Source organism: Numenius arquata, chromosome 11 (genome assembly GCF_964106895.1).
Source record: "Numenius arquata chromosome 11, bNumArq3.hap1.1, whole genome shotgun sequence".
Classification (NCBI taxonomy): Eukaryota; Metazoa; Chordata; class Aves; order Charadriiformes; family Scolopacidae; genus Numenius; species Numenius arquata.
Window position 1 is genome coordinate 17,170,252 of NC_133586.1, and position 21,368 is coordinate 17,191,619.

At 37.6% G+C, this 21,368-nt stretch overlaps 1 protein-coding gene across 1 annotated transcript in view; it reads left to right on the forward strand.

The window, feature by feature from the left end:
• Positions 1 to 21,368, forward strand: part of ENTREP2 (endosomal transmembrane epsin interactor 2) — a 146,171-nt gene that overhangs the window by 50,769 nt on the left and 74,034 nt on the right. Inside the window, exon 2 of the mRNA XM_074155411.1 lies at positions 11,503 to 11,559. Within this exon, the coding sequence (XP_074011512.1) occupies positions 11,503 to 11,559 (57 nt within the window). The remainder of the gene's footprint in view (positions 1 to 11,502; positions 11,560 to 21,368) is intronic.

The following is a 21,368-nucleotide window of genomic DNA, read 5'->3' on the forward strand; positions in this document are numbered from 1 at the left end:
GATGTATAAAATAATATAATAGTGTGTTCTGTGAATGTGTTTAATAAAAACCAGATTAGAATTAAGACTGTACTGTGAGGCACTGACATATCAGCTCTGTACTTAATATCTTATCTAAATCCCTTTCCATTGCTTTTAATGCAGTTTGCATATTGTAGTGAAGTTGAACATAACAGATCTGAACCACTTGGGAGAGTAACAAATACAGAATATATCATTTTTGTTTATAATTGGAAAATGTATTGTTCTGATGTGTATGTCCTCCATCAGCCCTTTTTTTTCTCTGGATGTCAAAGGAAGAAATAACTTTTTGGATTAATCCTTTTTCTACAAAAATATTTAAAGTGTGTACTGTAATTTTGTAATAATTGTTGGTCACTTCTGTGAAGAAACTACAGTTGTGAAATAAACAGATTTCTGGTGCATATGGAGAATATTTCATAGGAGAACAAAGACAAAATGAAAAAAAAAATCACCCTAGAGCTTAAAATGAGATCAAAATTGTGTATTGTTAATACATTCTGCTAGTAGTGTCAATGTATAGGTAATTTAACTGTCCTGTTCTTGTGGGGCACCAAGGGATTTTGTTTCTCTGTTCCTGTTTCCATGGCAATTAGAATTAGATTAGTTTTAGGTTCACAGTGGGTAAATGAGAGAGACTAAGCCATGATGCAGTGTTTGTTAGTCTGGAACATACTGAGTCCTTTTAGAAAATAGCTCAAAACTGTGCCTAAGTTGTTGCTTTTTTGGTTGCTGTTGACTTGTTTGTATTTATCTTGCAGTGTACAGATCTTTTGCTTGTAGTTACGCAGTCTGGTGGTACTTGTGTTCATTGTGTTCATAGCAATGTAGTCTTTAAACAAGAGAATGGCCCCTGAATTCTAGTGATAACTGCATGTTGAAGAGTCAGTTTGCGTATCTACAAATAAATAGCTACTTTAACTGTTTTAAAAATTCTTTAGCCAAGACTGATTTTTGCAATATTTTGAATGTGGTGGAATAGTATGATTTTTATCAGCACTTACCATTTAGGATGACCTTTTTGAAAGACCATTCCAAAATCATGCCCTGGTTCTGTACTTCCCCATGCAGTTTTTGTATGTCTGTATGCATATAGAAATATATTAAAATTGTGGGTTTTTTCTTCTGATACTTGTTTAATACATTCCCACCATCCCCACCCCAAGAGATTTTAATCCTCACTATTTTTCCAGGAATTGGAATTGGGGTGGAGAGTAATACTATCGGTAGATTATTCCAGTCCCCTTTTAGCTAATTTCCTAAGTAGTCACAGTTCTTTTTCTTACAGCTTTTGTTTAATTTACCAGCATTTGGCACTAATGGATTGCAGATGCTGCAGGGAGTATTATTATAAGAAGATTTCGTACTCTGGTACTAATGTGTCACACTTTTGTAGTCTCCGAGTATGTGATACTTGTGACATTACTCCCGCAATATTTAATACTCATATTTTTTTAAATAATTATCTACCTACATCTATCTATCTACAAGGGCTAGTGTAGATTTCACAGAAATGTCACTCTTGAAGATATTTCAGCTGTTGATTTAATCTCTGTGTGAGATACACCTAGACCCAAAGATAGTTGGGGATAGTTGCTAAGCTGCTATCCATGATATTTGAGAAGTCGTGGTAGTCTGGTGAAGTTCCCCACTGACTGGAAAAGGGGAAACATAACCCCCATTTTTAAAAAGGGAAAAAAGGAAGACCTGGGGAACTACAGGCCGGTCAGTCTCACCTCTGCCCAGCAAGGATCATGGAGCAGATCCTTCTGGAAACTCTGCTAAGGTACATGGAAAATAAAGATATGATCGGTAACAGCCAGGATGGCTTCACTAAGGGCAAATTGTACCTGGCAAATTTGGTGGCCTTCGATGACAGGGCTACTATGTTGATGGATAAGGGGAGAGCAACTGATGTCATCTGCTTGGACTTGTGCAAAGTATTTGACACCGTCCCACATGACATCCTTGTCTCTAAAATGGAGAGACATGGATTTGATGAATCAATCACTCGGTGGATAAGGAATTGGCTGGATGGCTGCGCTCAAAGAGTTGTGGTCAACAGCTCCATGCCCAATTGGTGAGCATGTGGCTAGTGGCATTCCTCAGGATTGGTACTGGGACTGATGCTGTAAACAGGAAATAGAAAAATTCTAGCATGCATTAGAAAATTGTTAGAAAAGAACAATATAGAAACTCACAGCAACATAAAATGGTTTTTGTTTATTCTACTTTGAGTATAGCAGATTAAATACATAATCGAAATGTAAACATACCCTTGAACTTGCTGAAGAGTTATGGTACTGACAGTTGATCTCCTTAATGTGTTGGGAGAAAAGGAAAACTGAGTTCCAGAAAGCTGCGAGTCCTGAAATTGTGAAAAGGAGTGATTTATGGTTTCTTGACTGCATCAGCTCCTGTTATTAAGAATAATTAAAGGTGACTGACAGCTATATACATTTTTGCTCATTTGTAAAAGTATTCCTTTGCCATCCATTTTGTTACCATTCTATTATTCTCTTACTATTCTGCATACCAGTTTGACAAATCTGCTGTTACAAAATATCAAAAAAGCCTTTCTTAAAAAAGCATGACAAGTAGTATTTTTGCAGCCTACTTTTTTAATTTAGATTGAGATGAAAATTGAAGATTTTTTTTGTAATTGTGCCAATTTAACATTCTCCTTAATACCAGACGCTTTAGAGCAGCACATCAAGGGACAAAAGACAATGGCTGTAAATTGGAATGAGAATTTCAGACTGGGTCTGGGGTGGTGGGAAGTTACCCATGGGGACAATGATGGTGTTGGTAGGTCCTGGAGTACGTGTGCCGATAGGCTGTTTGGCTTCTAGGTTAGCTAGATACATTCACAACATACGTTTTTGAAAGTATATACATACACATCTGTAAACATGTAAATTTAGCTCTTATGGCCATATAAATTTTGCTGATCTATGATCCTAAGTCTATTGGCAATCCCAGTCATATAATGTATAATTGAAATTTCTCTTCTGTTTTTTATTCAGTGTTGCCAAAGTTCTTGTATATAATCATGTTAATTTTTCATATCATGCTTCTCAAAATAATTTTCTGGCCTTTCATTTTAAAAGATTCATTAAGTCTTCTTACAAAATTATGTATGGATATTTATATTGTTAGAAACATAATTAGATTACCCCAAACTTTTTATTTCTAACCAGTGCAATACTACACACAATTTTGGCTTAGTGTTTTAAAAAATTTTACTGATTATGTCTTTAGTGTTTTTGAGTAAAGCTTTTTTTTTATGAGCACTTTGAACTGAAATCACACCAAAAATACTATGTTGCTGGATTGCATGGGAAACGTGGAGTCCAAGGGAAACCATGGTCAAATGCTACGCAGTGTGAAACAAGCCAGTTGAGATGAACTGGTCCACGGACAAACCTCGGTCTTGTGGTTCCAAAGAGATTACAAAATTAGCTCATACCTCAAGGGCCCAGTTTATTGTGTGAGGCTGAAAGATTTAGTTAAGGTGCTGACGTCTGTTAGCTTCAGTTGTGATGCAGTCAAATTGAGATTTGTAATACATCTCTTGCACGTGCTTTGCTGTTATAAGTTGACTTGTTATGGCTGACTGCCATCCTTCTCTTTTCAGACAAGAGGTGTCTGATACAAGAGAGATTGTGGCTATCTTGTAGGCACTAACTTTCACCTCCATGGGCTGTAGATACTTTGAAATACCAACAAGTGGTATATAATACGTAGGTACAAAAATAATTAAGTAATTCTGAAATAAGGTATTGGAAGTCCAAAATATCTTCAGAAATAAGAATTCAAAGGGCATTAAAAAAAACCCACAGACAAACAAAAACAAAAACCAACCAAAAGAACCAACCAGCAGTCTGCCCTGAATTTAAAATAACATTAGATGTCAAAATCACAATGCTTTCCAAAAGCTGGAATTTCACTGGGAAGGCAGTATATCTTTCAGTCTTGGCTTTGAGCCATGACAGCTGGTGTCTAGAACCCTTGCACATCTTTGGTTGTCCTTGGACCTTCTGGTTTATGGCTATTTGATTAACAACAAAGTAAAAATTTTAAGACCTGAGTAATGAGTATTATGCATCTTCCCTCACTTTCTTTTGATTTTAGTATGCAGCAAATGGTGCCATATAACTTACCTGCAGGTAAACCACTTGAAATTGACTTTATCTGAAACTGATCTCACTCCATAAAGCCCTTATAACTGGTAGTGTTCAATAACACTACTTGATCACTGTGGGATGCTGTAGCTGTTGCATACCATGGTTCCAAAGACTGCTGCCATCTCTTCAGTTTCTTTGTTGCTTCTAGTCTCAAGTCTTGAAATCTGGTCATTCGTAGTCAGGTAGCAGTGTGAGTGTGGTCTGCTCCATTCATTTTGACTGCGTGGATAGTGTTTAAGTAGAGCTAAGATGAATGCGGTGGATACTTGTGTACACAAAGTTATTTGCCCTCTGAGGTTCCAAAGAACCGCTTGCTGGGCACCTGTATCTGCCAGGTGTTCACTTAAGACTTCAGTGTCAAAGGAGAGCTGTTTTCTCAAAAAAGCCATACCAGTAGGTAAGAGTTTCAGGAATATACTGTCCTCTACTGTTTCTTCTATGTAAGTGAGCCTTGAATTTCCTCAGTGCAGAGGAGGAATGGTCTTACCTGGCACCAAAGGGCAGGTATATATGCCTTTCATGGCGGGCTGGGTTATCTGAGCACTGTGCTCAGCCACTATGATATTTCATAGTCCAAAGAAGGAGGAGAGTTTTAAGAGTCCTTGATTCCTTTCTTTCTGCTTGTCTGAACAGATGGGGTTTCAGTAGTTGTCTCAGCTGTTGTATTTTCTCTATCCCTTAATGGGACCCTTGTGACTCTGGAAACTCATTTAAGCCCTACTTGTGTAGTTGTGCCTTTATTTACTTCGGTATATTGCTACCTTGTCTTTTCTAAGGCACTTGGAATAACTTGCATTTGCTAGTGATATGAGAGTATGCATTATATTGCAAAGTAAAGGGATTGATGTTGCTTTATCAATTATACCTAGCCTCTTAATATGTTACAGATGATTTGAAGAGATGAGATTCCATTTTATTTTTAATTTCAGTTGTTACTAGAGCTCTTTTATACAGTTGGGATTGGCTTCCCTCCCCACCCTGCACAGGAATACTCCATGTGTTTACATGGAGTACAATTAAGCTCTCTAAATTGTATGTTGTAATAGTTCTTTTTTCTAAAATTAGTTTATTTCAATATATTTGAATTGTCACATGTTTGAATTGACATCATATGTGTTCTGGTATATGTTTTCATTGGAATGAAATGCCAGTACATAGGATGTGCTATGCAATGGATTCTGTTTATTCAGATAATACAGGAATTAAGGACAGCCACTATTTGCATTAATTTAGTAAGTTAGAAGAAGGCTAAGAAGGAGTTTCTGCAATTAATGGGAACTGGTATGCTTATTTTAATGGTAATTGAATCCATTGACTGGAGAATTTGTGTGAAAAGCTGAAAGAGTGAGGAAACCTTAAATTTGCAGAAAAGGAGCGGATGACTCGACATATGGTGTATCAGCCTGAACAAGAAAGTAGGAATAAGAACAGACAATAAAACTTGGATTTTCCTGTAGCTCATATGTTCTATATTAGACTAGAAAAGCATTGTAACATCCCAAGTTGTACTGAGAAAAAAAGAGATAATTTGTTCCATTAAAGAAATTCATCCTTAGAATCAGAGAATGGTTTGGGTTAGAAAGGACCTTAGAGATCATCTAGTTCCAACCCCGCTGCCATGGCCAGGGACACTTCCCACTAGACCAGGTTGCTCAAAGCCCCATCCAACCTGGCCTTGAACACTTCCAAGGATGGTGCATTCACAGCTTCTCTGGGCAACCTGTGCGTGTATTTGTGCTTGGGATTGCCCCAACCCACCTGCAGTACCTTGCACTTGGCCTTGTTGAATTTAATGAGGTCACTTAAACTTCAGTAATTTTACATTTCTATAAATGTCTTTACATTGATAGCGTTTCACTATATTCAGTGTAGTTTTAATTAAATTAATATTTATATAAAAATACATTTTACATAGTTCAGAAAAGAAGTTTAAAGTAAGCGTACTAGAGAGAATATTACATACAATAACCATTTTGGAAATGAAGACTGGGAAAGCAGATGGTTTAAGCTATATCGAGAGACTACATCTTCTGATCTGTACCATTTTCAAAATCAGAACCCTGTAAATTTCCAGAGACTTACCTGAATGTGGGGAGTTGGAAGTGCTGGAAAAGACACCATCAAGGGCTTTTTGAAAAATCCGTTGTTTGCAGTCCCTGTACTGGAAAGTAATTTTACCTTCTGTTTTTGTCCTGCTTCAGTATGTGCCTATTAAAGTGATTGCATCTTTTTCATGCGTGAGCACAGCTTGTATTAATGATAATGGAGTTTTCATATGCATGTTGAAAGGTGTTCATACTTAATGTTACTGCATTTCTAATGCTGCAGAAGTCGACACTGATGTATTCTCTTTATTTTTTGCTCTATGAATCGGCACTATTATAGTCGTCAGGTACATATATCTGTAGGAATTCTGCTTAAGGAAGCTGGCAAATCTACGTTTTTGGAATGCATTTTTAGTAGCTTTGATTTATTTGTATTATTACGTGAAGGGGTTCACTGCATTTCAGCAGATAGAAGTTAGGTCCAAGATATTAGATAAGTGTGCTATGCAGGCTCTGAAATCAAACCATGTTGCCAAAGTTAAGTAGGCAAATCATTAAAATCGTCAAACTCCAATTTACTTTTTATTTAAGAAAGAAAAAACCTGTGCACAGCACACATATGATGTAGTGATGTTTGAAAAACATTATAAGATTGCAGTCTTGAGCCCTTGGTATTTGGCATGGTACGTGATCACCTAAGGAATCTAAAGACATACAAGTCCATGGGACCTGATGAAATCCATCCCAGAGTCCTGAAGGAACTGGCTGATGAAGTTGCAAAACCACTTTCCATGATATTTGAAAAGTCATGGCAGTCAGGTGAAGTCCCTGCAGACTGGAAGAAAGGAAACATCACACCCATTTTTAAAAAGGGAAGAAAGGAGGACCCTGGGAACTACCGACCTGTCAGCCTCACCTCTGTGCCTGGGAAGATCATGGAACAGATCCTTCTGGATGCCATGCTTGGGCACATGGAGGACAGGGGGATGATTCAGGACAGCCAACATGGCTTTACTAGGGGCAAGTCCTGCCTGACTAACCTAGTGGCCTTCTATGATGAAGTGACTAGGTCAGTAGACAAGGGGCGACCTATGGATGTAATCTATCTGGACTTCTGTAAGGCCTTTGACACAGTTCCTCACAACATTCTACTTGCCAAATTGGAGGGATACGGATTTGATGGGTGGACGGTTCGGTGGATAAGGAATTGGCTGAATGGTCGCACCCAGAGGGTGGTACTCAATGGCTTGAAGTCCAGATGGAGAGCAGTGACTAGTGGTGTCCCTCAAGGGTCCGTGCTGGGACCAGTACTGTTTAACATTTTTATCAAAGACATAGACAGAGGGATTGAGAGCACCATCAGCAAGTTTGCAGATGACACCAAGCTGTGTGGTGTTGTCGATACACCGGAGGGACGGGATGTCATTCAGGGGGATCTGGACAGGCTGGAGAGGTGGGCCCAGATGAACCTCATGAGGTTCAACAAAAGCAAGTGCAGGATTCTGCACCTGGGAAGAAACAATCCTCAGTATAAATACAGACTGGGGGATGAGGTATTAGAAAGCAGCCCTGAGGAAAGGGACTTGGGGGTGCTGATTGACGAGAAGCTGGACATGAGCAGGCAATGTGCTCTCGCAGCCCAAAAGGCCAATCACATCCTGGGCTGCATCAAAAGAAGTGTTGCCAGCAGATCCAGAGAGGTGATTCTGCCACTTAGCTCTGGTGAGACCTCACCTGGAGTACTGTGTGCAGGTCTGGAGCCCTCAATATAGAAAGGACATGGACCTGATGGAGCGGGTCCAGAGGAGGGCCACCAAAATGATCAGGGGGCTGGAGCACCTCTCCTATGAGGACAGACTGAGGCAGCTGGGGTTGTTCAGCTTGGAGAAAAGGAGGCTCCGGGGAGACCTCATAGCGGCCTTCCAGTACCTGAGGGGGGCCTACAGGAAGGCTGGGGAGGGTCTGTTTACAAAGGCCTGCAGTGACAGGATGAGGGGCAATGGTTTTAAGCTGGAGAAGGGGAGATTTAGATTGGATATTAGGAAAAAGTTCTTTACCATGAGGGTGGTGGAACACTGGAACAGGTTGCCCAGGGAGGTGGTTGAGGCCCCTTCCCTTGAGATATTCAAGGTGATGCTCGACGAGGCCCTGGGCAACCTGGTCTAGTTGGGGGTGTCCCTGCTGACTGTGGGGAGGTCGGACTAGATGACCTTTGGAGGTCCCTTCCGGCCTGGACCAATCTATGAATCTATGAATCTATGAATCTATGAAATGATGGTTTTTTAATTACTGGTGTGAGAATAACTCACTTATCTTGTGCCTATATTTCCTGGTCCTTAACCTTGTGAAACCAAGTGTGTGTTTTATTTACTGCTTCCACTGAAGGAAGCATTGGATATTCTGAGTGATTATTGGTAAGATCTTTTGGGCCTGTAAGTTACATACTACTTTTCAAATAATTCCTGGTTTTGCATATAAATCAAGTGTGGTTCTGTTTACTTTATTCAGTATTGGCATTGTAATTATAAGAAGTAAAAACTGAAGAGAAAACAAATTACTAAGGGTAGTTTGTTTGGGTTTTTATTATTAAATTTCTGGTTTTCTGCAAGACCAAGAGAAATCTTCTTTAAATTTCTATTTTGAGAGAGTCATGTGGTGTATTCTAACAAATGTTGGTATATGATGTTCTCTGTGTGCTTTTTTCCTAAGTGTATAGTAGCGTGTACTGTGATCTAAAGTGTTGAAGGCACTTGGCATTGGAAGTAACTACAGCCCAAAGCAGAATAAGCTTTTGGGTAACCACAGTGATATTGGGGACTAATGAGGCTTGGAAAATTACATTACAGCATTGTTGAGGTGAACTCTTATAATGACAATAGTGAAGACACAGGTGGAAAACAGAGTTTTAGTGTCTATTGTCAGTGCATATTGAGAGTTTATCAACTGGCCTGACTGTGCTTGACCTTTTGCATGGTGAGCCAGGAGGGTGAGAGCCACCGAGCTCTCCTTGTCCAAACAAAACCACACGTATGTCTTTCATCTTGCAAGGCCTCTGTAAAGGTCAAACACAGTTGTAGTTCAGCTGAACAAAAAGGATCACCTCCTTTCCTCCATCTGCAGGGATTCAGTGCCACAGACACGTCAAACAGGAGAGGGAGAGTTTTAGCAGGGAGGTAAATGAAAGTAAATTGAAGTAAGGATTTGCTACTCATAGGTAGTGCACTGGAGTAGCTTGACTCTGAACATATGACTTCGTGACTGAGAAATACTGACTTATGTATGAGTATTTTATGTATCAATACATCCTCTGTTTTGGAAGGCAATTTCTTATATTTCCTAAAGGGTTTTCTTTAATAACTTCACAATTTCAGCCATCCCATTTATTTAATTGAGAGCATGTTGCTGTCTAGCCTGCAGTCAAACCTGCTAACCCTGTCATTTTACCTTCTTGAGTGCAGTTTCACATTACAGGACTATCAGCCCAGAGACAGTTATCGTACAGCAATAATAAGCTAATGCAGCTGTGTGAGCAAATTTAATTAACTGCAAAAATGGAATTCTCAGCTTTTGCCTGGCTTGGCCAGCATTCAGAAGTATGTAGCTTTTACGCTGTAGGAAATGCTGTAGAATACAAACTATGCATATTTGCATGTAGGGATTGTCTGTATAGTCTTTGGTATCCATAACCTGCTTTTGGTTCACTTTTTACAGTGCGTTTATGTCTTCTCATCTGTTGCATTTGTACTTGGCTTAAAAACTAACATTGAGGTTTTACTACGAAACGCCATCTGAGGTTTTTTAATGGCATAGCTGCTAAAGAAAATATCAAAAGGTGCACTTTCCAACATGTTGTCTTCCTGAATAGTATTTTCAACAGCTGCAGCAGCTGTGGATATCTTGAGGTTGTGAAGCATGTTTGAAACGTTCTCACAGTACGAATGTCCACAGACCAGACATAGTGAAAGCTTCAACTGGGTACTCAGCAACCCAACTTCTCTGTATAACCAAGAATTCTTTCTCCCATGTTCACACCAAGAAGCATCAGTAGACAGACTGTTTCCAGCCTGTTTCCCAGTACAGTGTACATTGGTTCTGTAGTGGCTAGGTACAGATGCATTTTTAATTATTATGGTCTACTATTATACATAAAAGATTATTAGTAAAGCATGAAATAGTAGGAATGGTGACTTTCTGGCATTTGAATGTCAACCAGCCTTGAATATTATTTCATGGAAAAGGTTACTCATTAACTTCTGGGCTTCCACCCTTTTGAATATCAAAGGTCTGTAGAGAGCAATAATGATATTAGAGCTTATTCTAAGCAATCATAGAAGGATTTCATAACGATTGTATCAGGCTAGCTAAGTATACGAGTTACTGTTAGACAAATACTTTATGCACACTGAGGTTAAAAAATGACACTGCAGACTCATGAAATAAATGTCATACGTTTTTTCCTCTGTATTTTATTTGTATTCTAGTTTACTATTTTTTTAATTAAATGTTCTAATGAAAAGGTTCCTCCCCACCTTTTTTTTTCCACCCCAGAGTCAATATCTGTCACCCCGCTGCTCCAATTTCTCTCTCTATTTTTAATTGTATGTAAAGCTTATGGTGTCTCAACTGTAACTTGCATGTTATTTTGACGTACCTAAAATCAGCTTATGTGTATGAAGGTCTGAATTCCACTAGCTTTTTGCTTGTAGTGGAGGGTATAATGTGTCTGGATGTTAAGTATGGGTTTAAAATGAATGTATGTGGACTTTTTAAAATATAAGATCAAGTAGTGTGGTTATTTGGGTGGCTGGGTGGAAGGAAACAAAAAAACCCCTTTTGCTAATTTAGCCAGATACCCTGGCTGATTTTGTGTTTGTCCTATCTTTACTTCCCTTTTTGTGAGCTAACTTTTGATGATGCCAAGAGAGCACAAGAAAATCTACCCTAAACATTTATTCTCCTTTAGTGCTGGTAGCATTTGGGACTTGGAGAGATCTTTGAAGACCTATTGTGGTTTGATCAGAGTTAATTGGATGTGCCACCAGGATTGAAATTTGTTTTAGTAATACTTCTGTTTATTTTTTTTATTGAGAATAAAATGAAAACATTATCTTTTTAGCAGCTAGTTTCCAACGCTCTGGAAATACACATCATGACTGTGTACTAAGCTTCATCTTAATACTTACTGATTTTTTTGATGACACTGGTGTAAACCTCATGTCTTTTTGGTGACTCTGCTGTCTTTATTACAGGTGCTGTTGTCAGGATTGATTGGCGTTGTTTCATGGAAGAGGCCCCTTTCACTTGTGGTGAGTATCAATGTGGCTTTAGATGAGTGACTATAAAGGATTCTGTGGAAGTAACTCCCAGTGATTTTGCCTTTATGTAGAAGCCTTACAGCCTCTGGGGATGATTTTCCAGTGCTGTTACGTATCCTAATATTTCTAAACACTTAGTACAAAAATATGGGGCCTTTGAGGTTGTATTACATAAATGATGTAGGTGACAATAATATTTTTCTTTTATCTGTACTTTTAAGTGCTGGAAAGCCGTAACATTCATTATGTGTACAAGAATGCAGATATTTCCTGCCCCTTCCTTGCTATTGTTACATTTCTCTCTCTCTTTTTTTAAAGTGATAGCAAATGGTTTAGTAATTTAAATGTGAGAACTAATGAATCATAAACATTTTGATAAGTGTGCATGTTTAAAGAAAGGCAACAATCATACTGTAGTTGACAGTGTGAAATTAACAATGGCTGAAAATAGAGAGCAAGGTTGCCAAATAGATACGCTTAATACTGCAGTATTGCTTGGATTAATAGATGTTAATGAAATATGTTATAACTTTCAATAATTTGTTTATTAATGTATTAAAAAAAATTAATACCACACTTAGAAGAGTGCTTAATCTGTCACTGTTATTCTAGACAAAAAGACTGTTGATCTGCGTTTACCTTTGCATTTAACTTGTCTAAAATTGCACTGCAGAGAAATCTTTTTAACCAATTATCTGGATGGCAAAAAAAAGCATATTCCAATTCGTAGCTGTTCTTCATTTGCAAAACAATTTTCAGCTACATTATGTATGCTGTTGTGAGATTCATGTAGTTGCTTAATAATGAAAAGTAATTTATGCTTTGTATATGCATGCTAATAGAGTTTCAATTAACCTATTAACACAAAGCAATATCAGATTCAAATCAATTGTACTGAAAAGGTGAGATGACTGTGTCAATAAGGATGCATTGGCAGGTAAATTTTGCCTTTTAAAAAAGTGTGTGTATGTATGTAACATTGTAACATAGGTAACATCTGTAACATAAGATAGTCCCAAGAAAAAAGAATGTAATGGAAAGACCTGTATTAATGACAATAAGCCTAATTAGAACTGCAGATATAGCTTTCTGTGTTACGAACTAAAGCAGTAGTGTTAGAGCTTCTGACACTATTTTTCTTTCTTTCCCTTTCCATAATTCACTTTTTGTTGTTATTAAAGAAAGGACAGATTGTATTGATTTACTGATAGGTGTTTTTACCAACAGATGAACTGTACATGATGTAGAAAGCTGACTGATGGCAAACTGAATGTGCCCCAAATGAGGTCAAAGTGAAGGAAATTCATGAAACTAATGTGTAATGGGGTTTGTTAATAATAATTCTCTACCTGGTACCTGGGAATGCTCCAAACTAAATAAAATAAAACTAAGTAAAATTGTAATAGTATTACTTATTAGAAATACTTCAAAAGGAAAAGTTCTGACAGGAAAAGAATCATGAAAGTGTATGTTGGGTACCCAAATCTTATTTCATTTTCGCTTGTGTCACATTTTACCGCTCACCTGTTACAAACCATTAAAACTAAAATAATTCTTCTGAATTGAGTGCTTGTACAATTCTGAAATCTAACTAAACCTAAGACTTTTCACTCATAAGCAACTGTAATTGCTGCTTACATCATTGGAATAAACAGTATTCATGCATCAGAAATGTTATTCAGGCCTATTGAGACTTGGCTTCTCTGGTTCCTGAACATTTGCATATTGTAAATTCAGCCAGGCTTTCAGATATCAATTCATCCAGTGAAACGTAAATAGGCAGTTGTGGTCTGTATCATTCAAGGAAATAAATATAAAAGGGAAGAAATAGTAAATGGTAGCATTCATACTGTCAGAACAGTTCACCTTCGTAAAATTTGCTCTAGGAAATTATTTATTCCTAAGAGTAAGCTTAGTGCTCATGAGCTGGATCCTGCTTGGTTTTGTTCTGAATTTCTGTATTGGCACTTGGTGGTGGTGTGATAATCAGATGGGGGAATAGGGGACATGGATGAGTTTTTTGCCGCTGTGTGTGGTTAAGCTGTGCAATAGCCAGTGCTACTAGCTTTGCAGTGGCTACATAATGTCTGTTTTTCCTTGTTAAATTGTAAATACCTTTTAGCAGTCGGCACCCATGTGTGCAGGATGACTATTTGTTCTGATTAAGCAATTAATTGTGTATAAATTTACAACCTCATAGCACAAAGTACCATCAACATGGTAATGAGGTGAGTTTCTTGGGAGCTGCTTACACAATACATATGCAAAATACATAAAGTCAATAATTACCTTTTAACCTAATTTATAGTATTATAAACAATTGTATAATCGATTACAATATACATGTAATTTATTTTGTTGCAATGTGTTACAAAATCTGGCATTGCGAACAGCAATAACAAAAAGAAAGATAGCTTTATGATTTGAAGCCATGAATACAGTTTTATAAAATTAGACCATACACCATCTGTGACATTCTGAAAACTGGTGAAACTCTGATAATATTTTAATGTGCTGATTTCCTGCTTGTTTTGGATTTGTGACTAAAACAGGGGCTGGTAACGCACCAGTGTTTTGGCTATTGCTGAGCAGTACTTGCACAGTGTAAAGGCTTTCTCTTTTTCCCACTCTGCATTACTTGCTTTGGTTTTTTCCTTCCTCTTACCTTCACTTATTAAACTATTTTTATCTTGACCCACAAGTGTTTTCACTTTTTGCTCTCTGATTCTCTTCCCATCCTGTTGTACGGGGGAGTGAGTCAGTGAGTGGCTGTGTGCTGCTTAGCTGCTGGCCAGGGTCAGCCCCTCATACTACTGATTCTGGTTTGCTCATTGCTGTATTCATACATTTATTTTTTTTTCACAGATGTAGTGTCTTTTCTTTGCAAAGTTATTATTTTCTGCAGGCAAAAAGAGAAAGCAATAAACACAAAGAGTAGTTCAGCAACCGTGAACTTTTAACTGTATCTTACCAGAAACGTGTTATGGAGTATTGTATGGAAATGAGTGGGTGTTTGCATGGTTTAACACGTTGGAACCAAAGCCAAAACTTAGAATAGTTGTGTATTTCCAGGACAGTAACGAGTGGTGTTTTGTATTATACAGTCAATAGGAGATTCACAAATACGTATGCACTAAGGAAATTTTACTGTGATATTAATGTGCAGAAACGTAATTACACATAGAAGCTCTCATGCTGAAGTGTCTTTGCATAGTTTAATTATCTGAAGGATGTGCCAGATTATGTTAGTTTATCTGAATTTTATTGGTCACCACCTAGCTATCAGTTGCTTATGTGGCCAAAATATTTTATATATACAAGGAATCAGCGTCTGTTATCAAACCAGTATTTACATTTACCAGAGGAGACACCTGGGCAAAGGAGATCTTTAAATTTATGCATTAATTTTGAAGAGTATTTTCCATATATTTTAGGTGTTTCTTCATTAAGCTTTCCGTATTTTTAATTGTGAAATCTCAGAGAAGTTTTAGCACTTTGGGGAAATCTTTCACAGTTCCCTTTTTTGGAAACTAAGTGCTCGCTGTGTAAGCACCACTGCTTAAGGTTAAATGCTGTGTTAAAATAGGAATTTGTTTCCTTGTGGTTTATGGAAGTGTCTGAAAATTGATGAGAGCTTGGGTAGCTCCAGAGGTTGAATTACCTTGCACAAAAATTTTGTGCAGTGAGATTATTTTTCTGTTACAGTCTATGGTAATTGCAAATCTGTTTGTGCTAAGGAGATTAATTCAGCCTCTGAATTGAGTGGAAAGCTTCTCTGTTCCCATCTGGCATTTGGGTGATCCCAGAAAAATATTTTTACATTTCTAACTGAAAGCTTTTACAATAAACTGATAGATTTAATATTTTTTTTCAAGGAACAGAAGTGTATTTTCTTAATGTCTGTGAATGTCAGTGAACACAACACAATACTTGTTAATAAGTGATCTTGATTACTCAGAATAGCTATTTAAAAGCATTTCCCATGAAATCTGCATTCCAGATACAGTTCCATGCATCAGTGAACATGCAAATCTGTGCATATACTTTTAGTAACTAGCCTAGGTATAAAGGCTGAAAAACCTGAACTGTACATTTGTTTTTCAGGATGTTTTCTGATTTCTTTCTTTTGGCTTAAATGAAAGGGGCCTCTCTGTTTTCAGTGCATTATCCCTTCAAATGAACCATTACTTCATGCTTTTTTTTTTCTTTTTTTTTTCTTTTTTTTTTTTTGGATAAGCAGATAGAATTTTCATCATTTAAGAAAAATAAAAGAGGAGTCATCCTAAATAGCAGCAGTTCACCCTGCATTTCAGGCACAAGGATGAACTGCTGTGCAAGGTCTCAGACTTGCACCTGTGGTAAGAATCAGTCAAATACTGAAATGAATTTGTTAGAAAATATTTATCTTGGGCCAGCTTCATGGTTTGTTGCAAAATGAGAGATTTTCTTTCAAGAAGTCCCATGAAAAACTTGAACTATTTGATATCAGACTTAAATCAGTTTCTTTTTTCACTAAAAATCAGTAGAAAAGTATCTATGCCTAGAAATTGCTAATAATTCTAAATAAATACAACCACATATACGCTTATCGCACAAGATGCATGGATATGTAAAACTGTTCCAAATGTTTCCTCGTTGATTATCTTCTATCACTAGATATCATTGCTGAGTATAGCTGACACAACCAAACTGCAGGAAACAGATGATACATAAAATGTATAGAAATAATATACAAGTAAGTTTCCCATATTCTTCTCAGTGATGTGGCATGTTGACATGTTCCTGGCCATACTACTTAACCTCAGGTCCTAAAGTAGCTTACATGATGAGACATGTATTTTTGAACTCTGGTAAGAGAAATTACAGCTTGCTTTCAGAAGAAATCTGATTCAAATTTTTGAATTTACAAAAACCACAGTCTTTGCCCTCCTCCCTCCCCCAAGCAGAGATTTGGGTTTGGCAGCTGGAATAAATACATTATGTAGTGGAGAGGCAATGTTACCATAAATGGATAGAGACTGTAACAGAAAAACAGGTAAAAAAAAAAAAGCACACCCTGAGAGAATGGCAGAGTCTAAAGACATCCATCACCTTGTATGTCATTGTTGGCTTTGATACTTGTGTGATGTTGAGATGAGATGCAGAATATCACTCTGCTTTAACATATCCCTTGATCACTCTGCAGTATCCTTTCAGCATGTGTAGTCTTTGAATTCATTGATCAAGATGTTCATTAGGAACCCTGCTATTAGACAGTCATCTTTGAGGCTGAAGCATTAGTTTAAAGGTTAACAAAACACTGGGTAAAAACAACTACATCTTACATGTACCAGAGTTTTGCAAAGTTTCTGATAAACTGGATGTGGTTGAATGCTGAATATTTCTTGCTTTCAAAAAGAAACTTGGAAAGCTGTAATTGCTTCTACTTGCAAACCAAATCCAACGCTGGCTCACAAAGTGGCTCTTCTGATAAAAAGCTGCAAATTTTGCTCAGAGCTGGTGTGGACTGCAGTGTGAACCCAGGCTTTGAAATTGAAAGCAGAGTGTTTTTCTATGACCTCTTTTCTAGGGCCATGGAAGGAAAATACTCAAAATCAAGGTAAAGAGAAAGGCAGGGGACTAGGACAGGAAGAAGGAATTAAAATGTGAGTCTGGCAACATGAGGGAGACTAAGATCACAAGCTGTTGAAAAGAACAGACTAGATGAGCAGAGAGGAGTGCTAGTGAACCAAAGGCATGTCGATAAGAAATCACACAATGGAATCTCTGATTTTTCCACCAAACGGGGCTAGTGAATACCAGATTTTGGGGCCTTTTAATCAGCCAGTAATTGTCATTCTTTCATTCCAGCTCCTTTCCCTTCTTTCTTCCAAGGATGTATGTACCTCTCCTATCCTGATCCTGGTTCTAGTAACTGTGCCAGGGGTCTGTAGGAGAGTTCTTGAGAGGAATACAAGTACTTGCTACTTCTCTGGCTGCATTCCAGCACACTATGTGAAATGCACGGCAGAAGCTGTGAATCTCTTGTGTCTTCTCACATTGACTTTGGGTCGGTAAGGGTTCAGGTGCTCCAAGGAGGACATTTTTAATTTACTGAATGCTGTTCTTCGACAGGAGACTTTAGTGAAAAGAGCAGCTAAAGAGTCATAGGAGAGAATAGAAACAACTGCAACTGAACAGGACTGCTTTAGGCGTCCTTAGCCCATCCTGATTGAGTTTTCCCACAAAAGTTGGTTGTGGATCTTTCAAATTTATTTCTTTTCTCAGCTTCTGGCAGCACTTAAAGTTTTAGTAGTAGCAGGACAACCACAGTGTTTACTTTTTCCTTAAGATGTTTTTATGCCCTATGTGTAAACTTTCATTTCCAAATACTTTAAGAAATAACCAGCTATATGAGAAATAAATGGGGATTTCTTGGGGTTTTGTTACATAAGTTACGTTGATGAATAACATAACTAGGTAAAAATAAATATTTTATTTATCTATGCTATATTTACTGACTAGTTTGGGCTGTACTTGTGCTGGGTTTTGTGTTTTGTTTTTCTGTGAAGATTCAAGTGATGAGATTTTCCTGGAGCACTTCTCAGAAAGTAGATTTCAAAGATATTTGTAAAAGATGTATATAATTTTAGATGTGCATATGCAGGAATGTGCCCTCGTGATGTTTGTGCAGTTATGCAGAAAATAGAAGTTATCTGATCAACCACACTTGCACAATCCAGCTTGAACTTTGATATTGCTAATGAGTTTGTGAAAATTAATAGCATACGGTATTTTATTTACTCTGCTTTAATGCAGGGAGAGATTTTTGTCCCCCAAAACATTGTAATAGTGCAGTAAAGCTTAATTTTATTCTTAGGTTGAAGACCTCTGGGTGCTGTTTCTGGCTTTAGCCCTTTCTATGTCCTTCTGAGGCCTTTTCTGATGCTGTGCATGGATTGTAAATGGGGAGTTTCTCCTAGACAAGGAGTAACTTTGGGTGGCTAGAAAGTAGTCTGTCAAATATTATCAGCTTTCCTATTTGAATCTTCTTGATAGATTGTCTGTGCCTTAAATCTAAGGCTTTTGAGAGGTTTGTTTTGTTTTCTTTCTAGAACGGACCTTTTCTGAATCTTTATTACTTTGGGACACTCTGTTACTGACTCATTTCCTCTTATTTAAGCTGTTGGTCTTGCATTTCTCCAGTCTTCCCCTCTACTACCTATGTGAAAGTGTTGTGCTGTAGTGCAACTTTTAGTTACCAAAAAGACTAGCTTGCACACGTATGCACGCATGTGTGTATGAAGTGGGGAAGTCAGAGGTTGGCTGGAATTTCCATCTGTGTCCCCTGCCCTGAGAGATGTTTTCCCAGTGCGTGAACTGCTGGTTTAGGCTGTGAATTAGTGCCTCTTGTTGCATTGGGTAGGGGATCTGGAAAGTATGGTCTTCAAAGCCTGCAGTCAGTGTGTGTGTAAACTGATCACATTCATGTCCCAAATTGCTTTTTGCATGTAGATTAACTTAAACGTGTAGATTTTTAACAGTGCGCTATCTCACCTATTACTGTTTTTTCTTCTAAGACTGCCAATTCCTTTCTTTCTTCTTTAGTATATGTAAACAACTGACAGACTAACCTACCCCCACTGTGATTTTATTAGAACGTACCTGACAGGGAAAGAAATGGAGGATGTCCTAGTAAAGCTGTGAACTAGCAGAGAAAGAAACACCACTTGAGATGAAAACAGAGGAAATGAATGAAAGAACTCTTTATAAAGGGGGGAGAAAAGGTATCATAGAGTGAAGCATCTATTTAGAATGAACATTCTATGTCCCCTTTCACAGCTTAACACTTCTTACAGCTTTTCTTGCCTGGGTATGTCTGTCTGCATTTCTGTTACCCTTCCTACAAAGGCTGCCTGTTCCTGGGCCCAGCTGCCACCAGCTGGCACCCGTGTCAGAATCTAGACTCCTCTGTTGAGCATCCATCTGCTAATTAGTTATCCCCAGTGGCAAAATTTTAAAAGACCACAAGCAGCTTTTCCTGAAGAGCAGACAAAGCCTGCTGGGGCTTAACACTTGCCCCTTCCTAAACAAGCACGTCTTAATTACCCTTTAACAGACCCTTCTACTCCCCATCTGCTCCCGTGGCATTGTGTTGCCATGGCAGCAGTTAATGCTAGCATAGTACGATGCAATAGGAAACCGTCACAGTTCCAGTGTCGTTGCTGCTGCTTATAATGAAGAGTATGGTATGGGTGCTACATTCCCCTCTCTTCAGTCCATCAGTAATTCCCCTGTTCTCACACACTTTCTAAATATATCTGCTAATGGTTCTTCCATCTCATTTGCTCCTTCTTTTAGAAATGCAGGCTGCATCCCATCTGGTCCTGGAGTTCTTGGCAGCCTTTGCAGAGTCTAATTTCTTCAGCTCTTTCTCGGTGTGAGTCTGGTTTCCCCTAGCATTTCTTCTTCCTCCTTGGAAAATTAATCTTGGTTTCTGACATCTGCCTCACTTCCTTTGTAAACACTGAGGAAAATAAATTATTTTTGTTCCGGGATGTCTCTATCTGTCTTTCAGTGAAATACTTAGTTCATTCTTTAGAAGTCTGCAGTCATCTTTATCGTTCGCTTTTTGTTTATATGCTGTAAATGTCACATTACTTACCTTTGCTTCCGAAAGTAACTTTCTTTTCAGATTTGAGTAATTTTTTCATGTCATGGATATTTAAGTCTCTTTCCTGTTCTTAATTTTATCATGTGTAGCTTCTGACCATAAAGCAATAAGGAATGAAAGAATTACCCTTAAATCCCGAGAGTTGGTTATCACTTTACATTTTAGGCACAACCATGGCTAAATGCATTTTACAAGATGAATAAGAAATGCTTCTTTAACCATATCAGCACAAGAAAATTTGGGGCATTTCAAAGACTAGATACAAGTATAGAAATGTTAAAAGGCTAAAAGATGCTTCACTCTATTTTACAAAATTATACCTTCATAAAAAGGAATAAATCTAATTGTTGGTGTATATTTTGTAAAACATCTTGAGATGTGCAGCAAGAGCACATTGTTTACTTTCTTGAGTGATATTTCATAAAAGTGCAGGTAGACACATCAAGTGGAGAAAACTGCTGAGGGAAAGCAAGCGCCAAATTCTCAAAGCAGAGTGGACATTAAATGTAAGATACCTTACATTTATTATTACTTTTGGTATTATGGCAAGTAAAACTCTGTACTTGCATTTTTGGCATATGAATGATAGTAACCAAAAAAGGATTTTACTAGAAGAACAAACCTATTCACACCATAGAAAAAAGGAGTTTGCGACAGTTAGTAGGAAAAGTGAAATGTGTGAGGGACTCAGAAGGAGAAAAGGTATGCTTTGTCTTGTTGGGTTATTCTTTTTTTTTTTTTTTTAACAAGTAAGATTAATAATTTGATGCTGAATATTCAAAAAGGAAGTTGTTTCAATTCCAGTAGTTACATTAACAGCTGTAGAGGTTTCTAAAAATAGTAAAAAGTAGTAAGACAGTTCATTGCACTTTATCAGAAATAATGTGGAGATGATGGTGAGATAAATGATATTTTTAGTTTTCAGATTATAGAAATGAAATATTATTACTTTGGGCCCTGATAGTTGATGTAGTCTCAAGGATTTTGGAAGCACTGAGGGGTTTCCAAAGTCAAAAGAAGTCAGATATGAGCTTTGAGAGTGAAGGAGTCAATATCTTTTAAAACTGTAAATATATATATTGAACAAAATGTGTGCAAAACCAACTTCTAATTTTTCACATTTCTTCTAGTTTTGGCAACTCTGCCT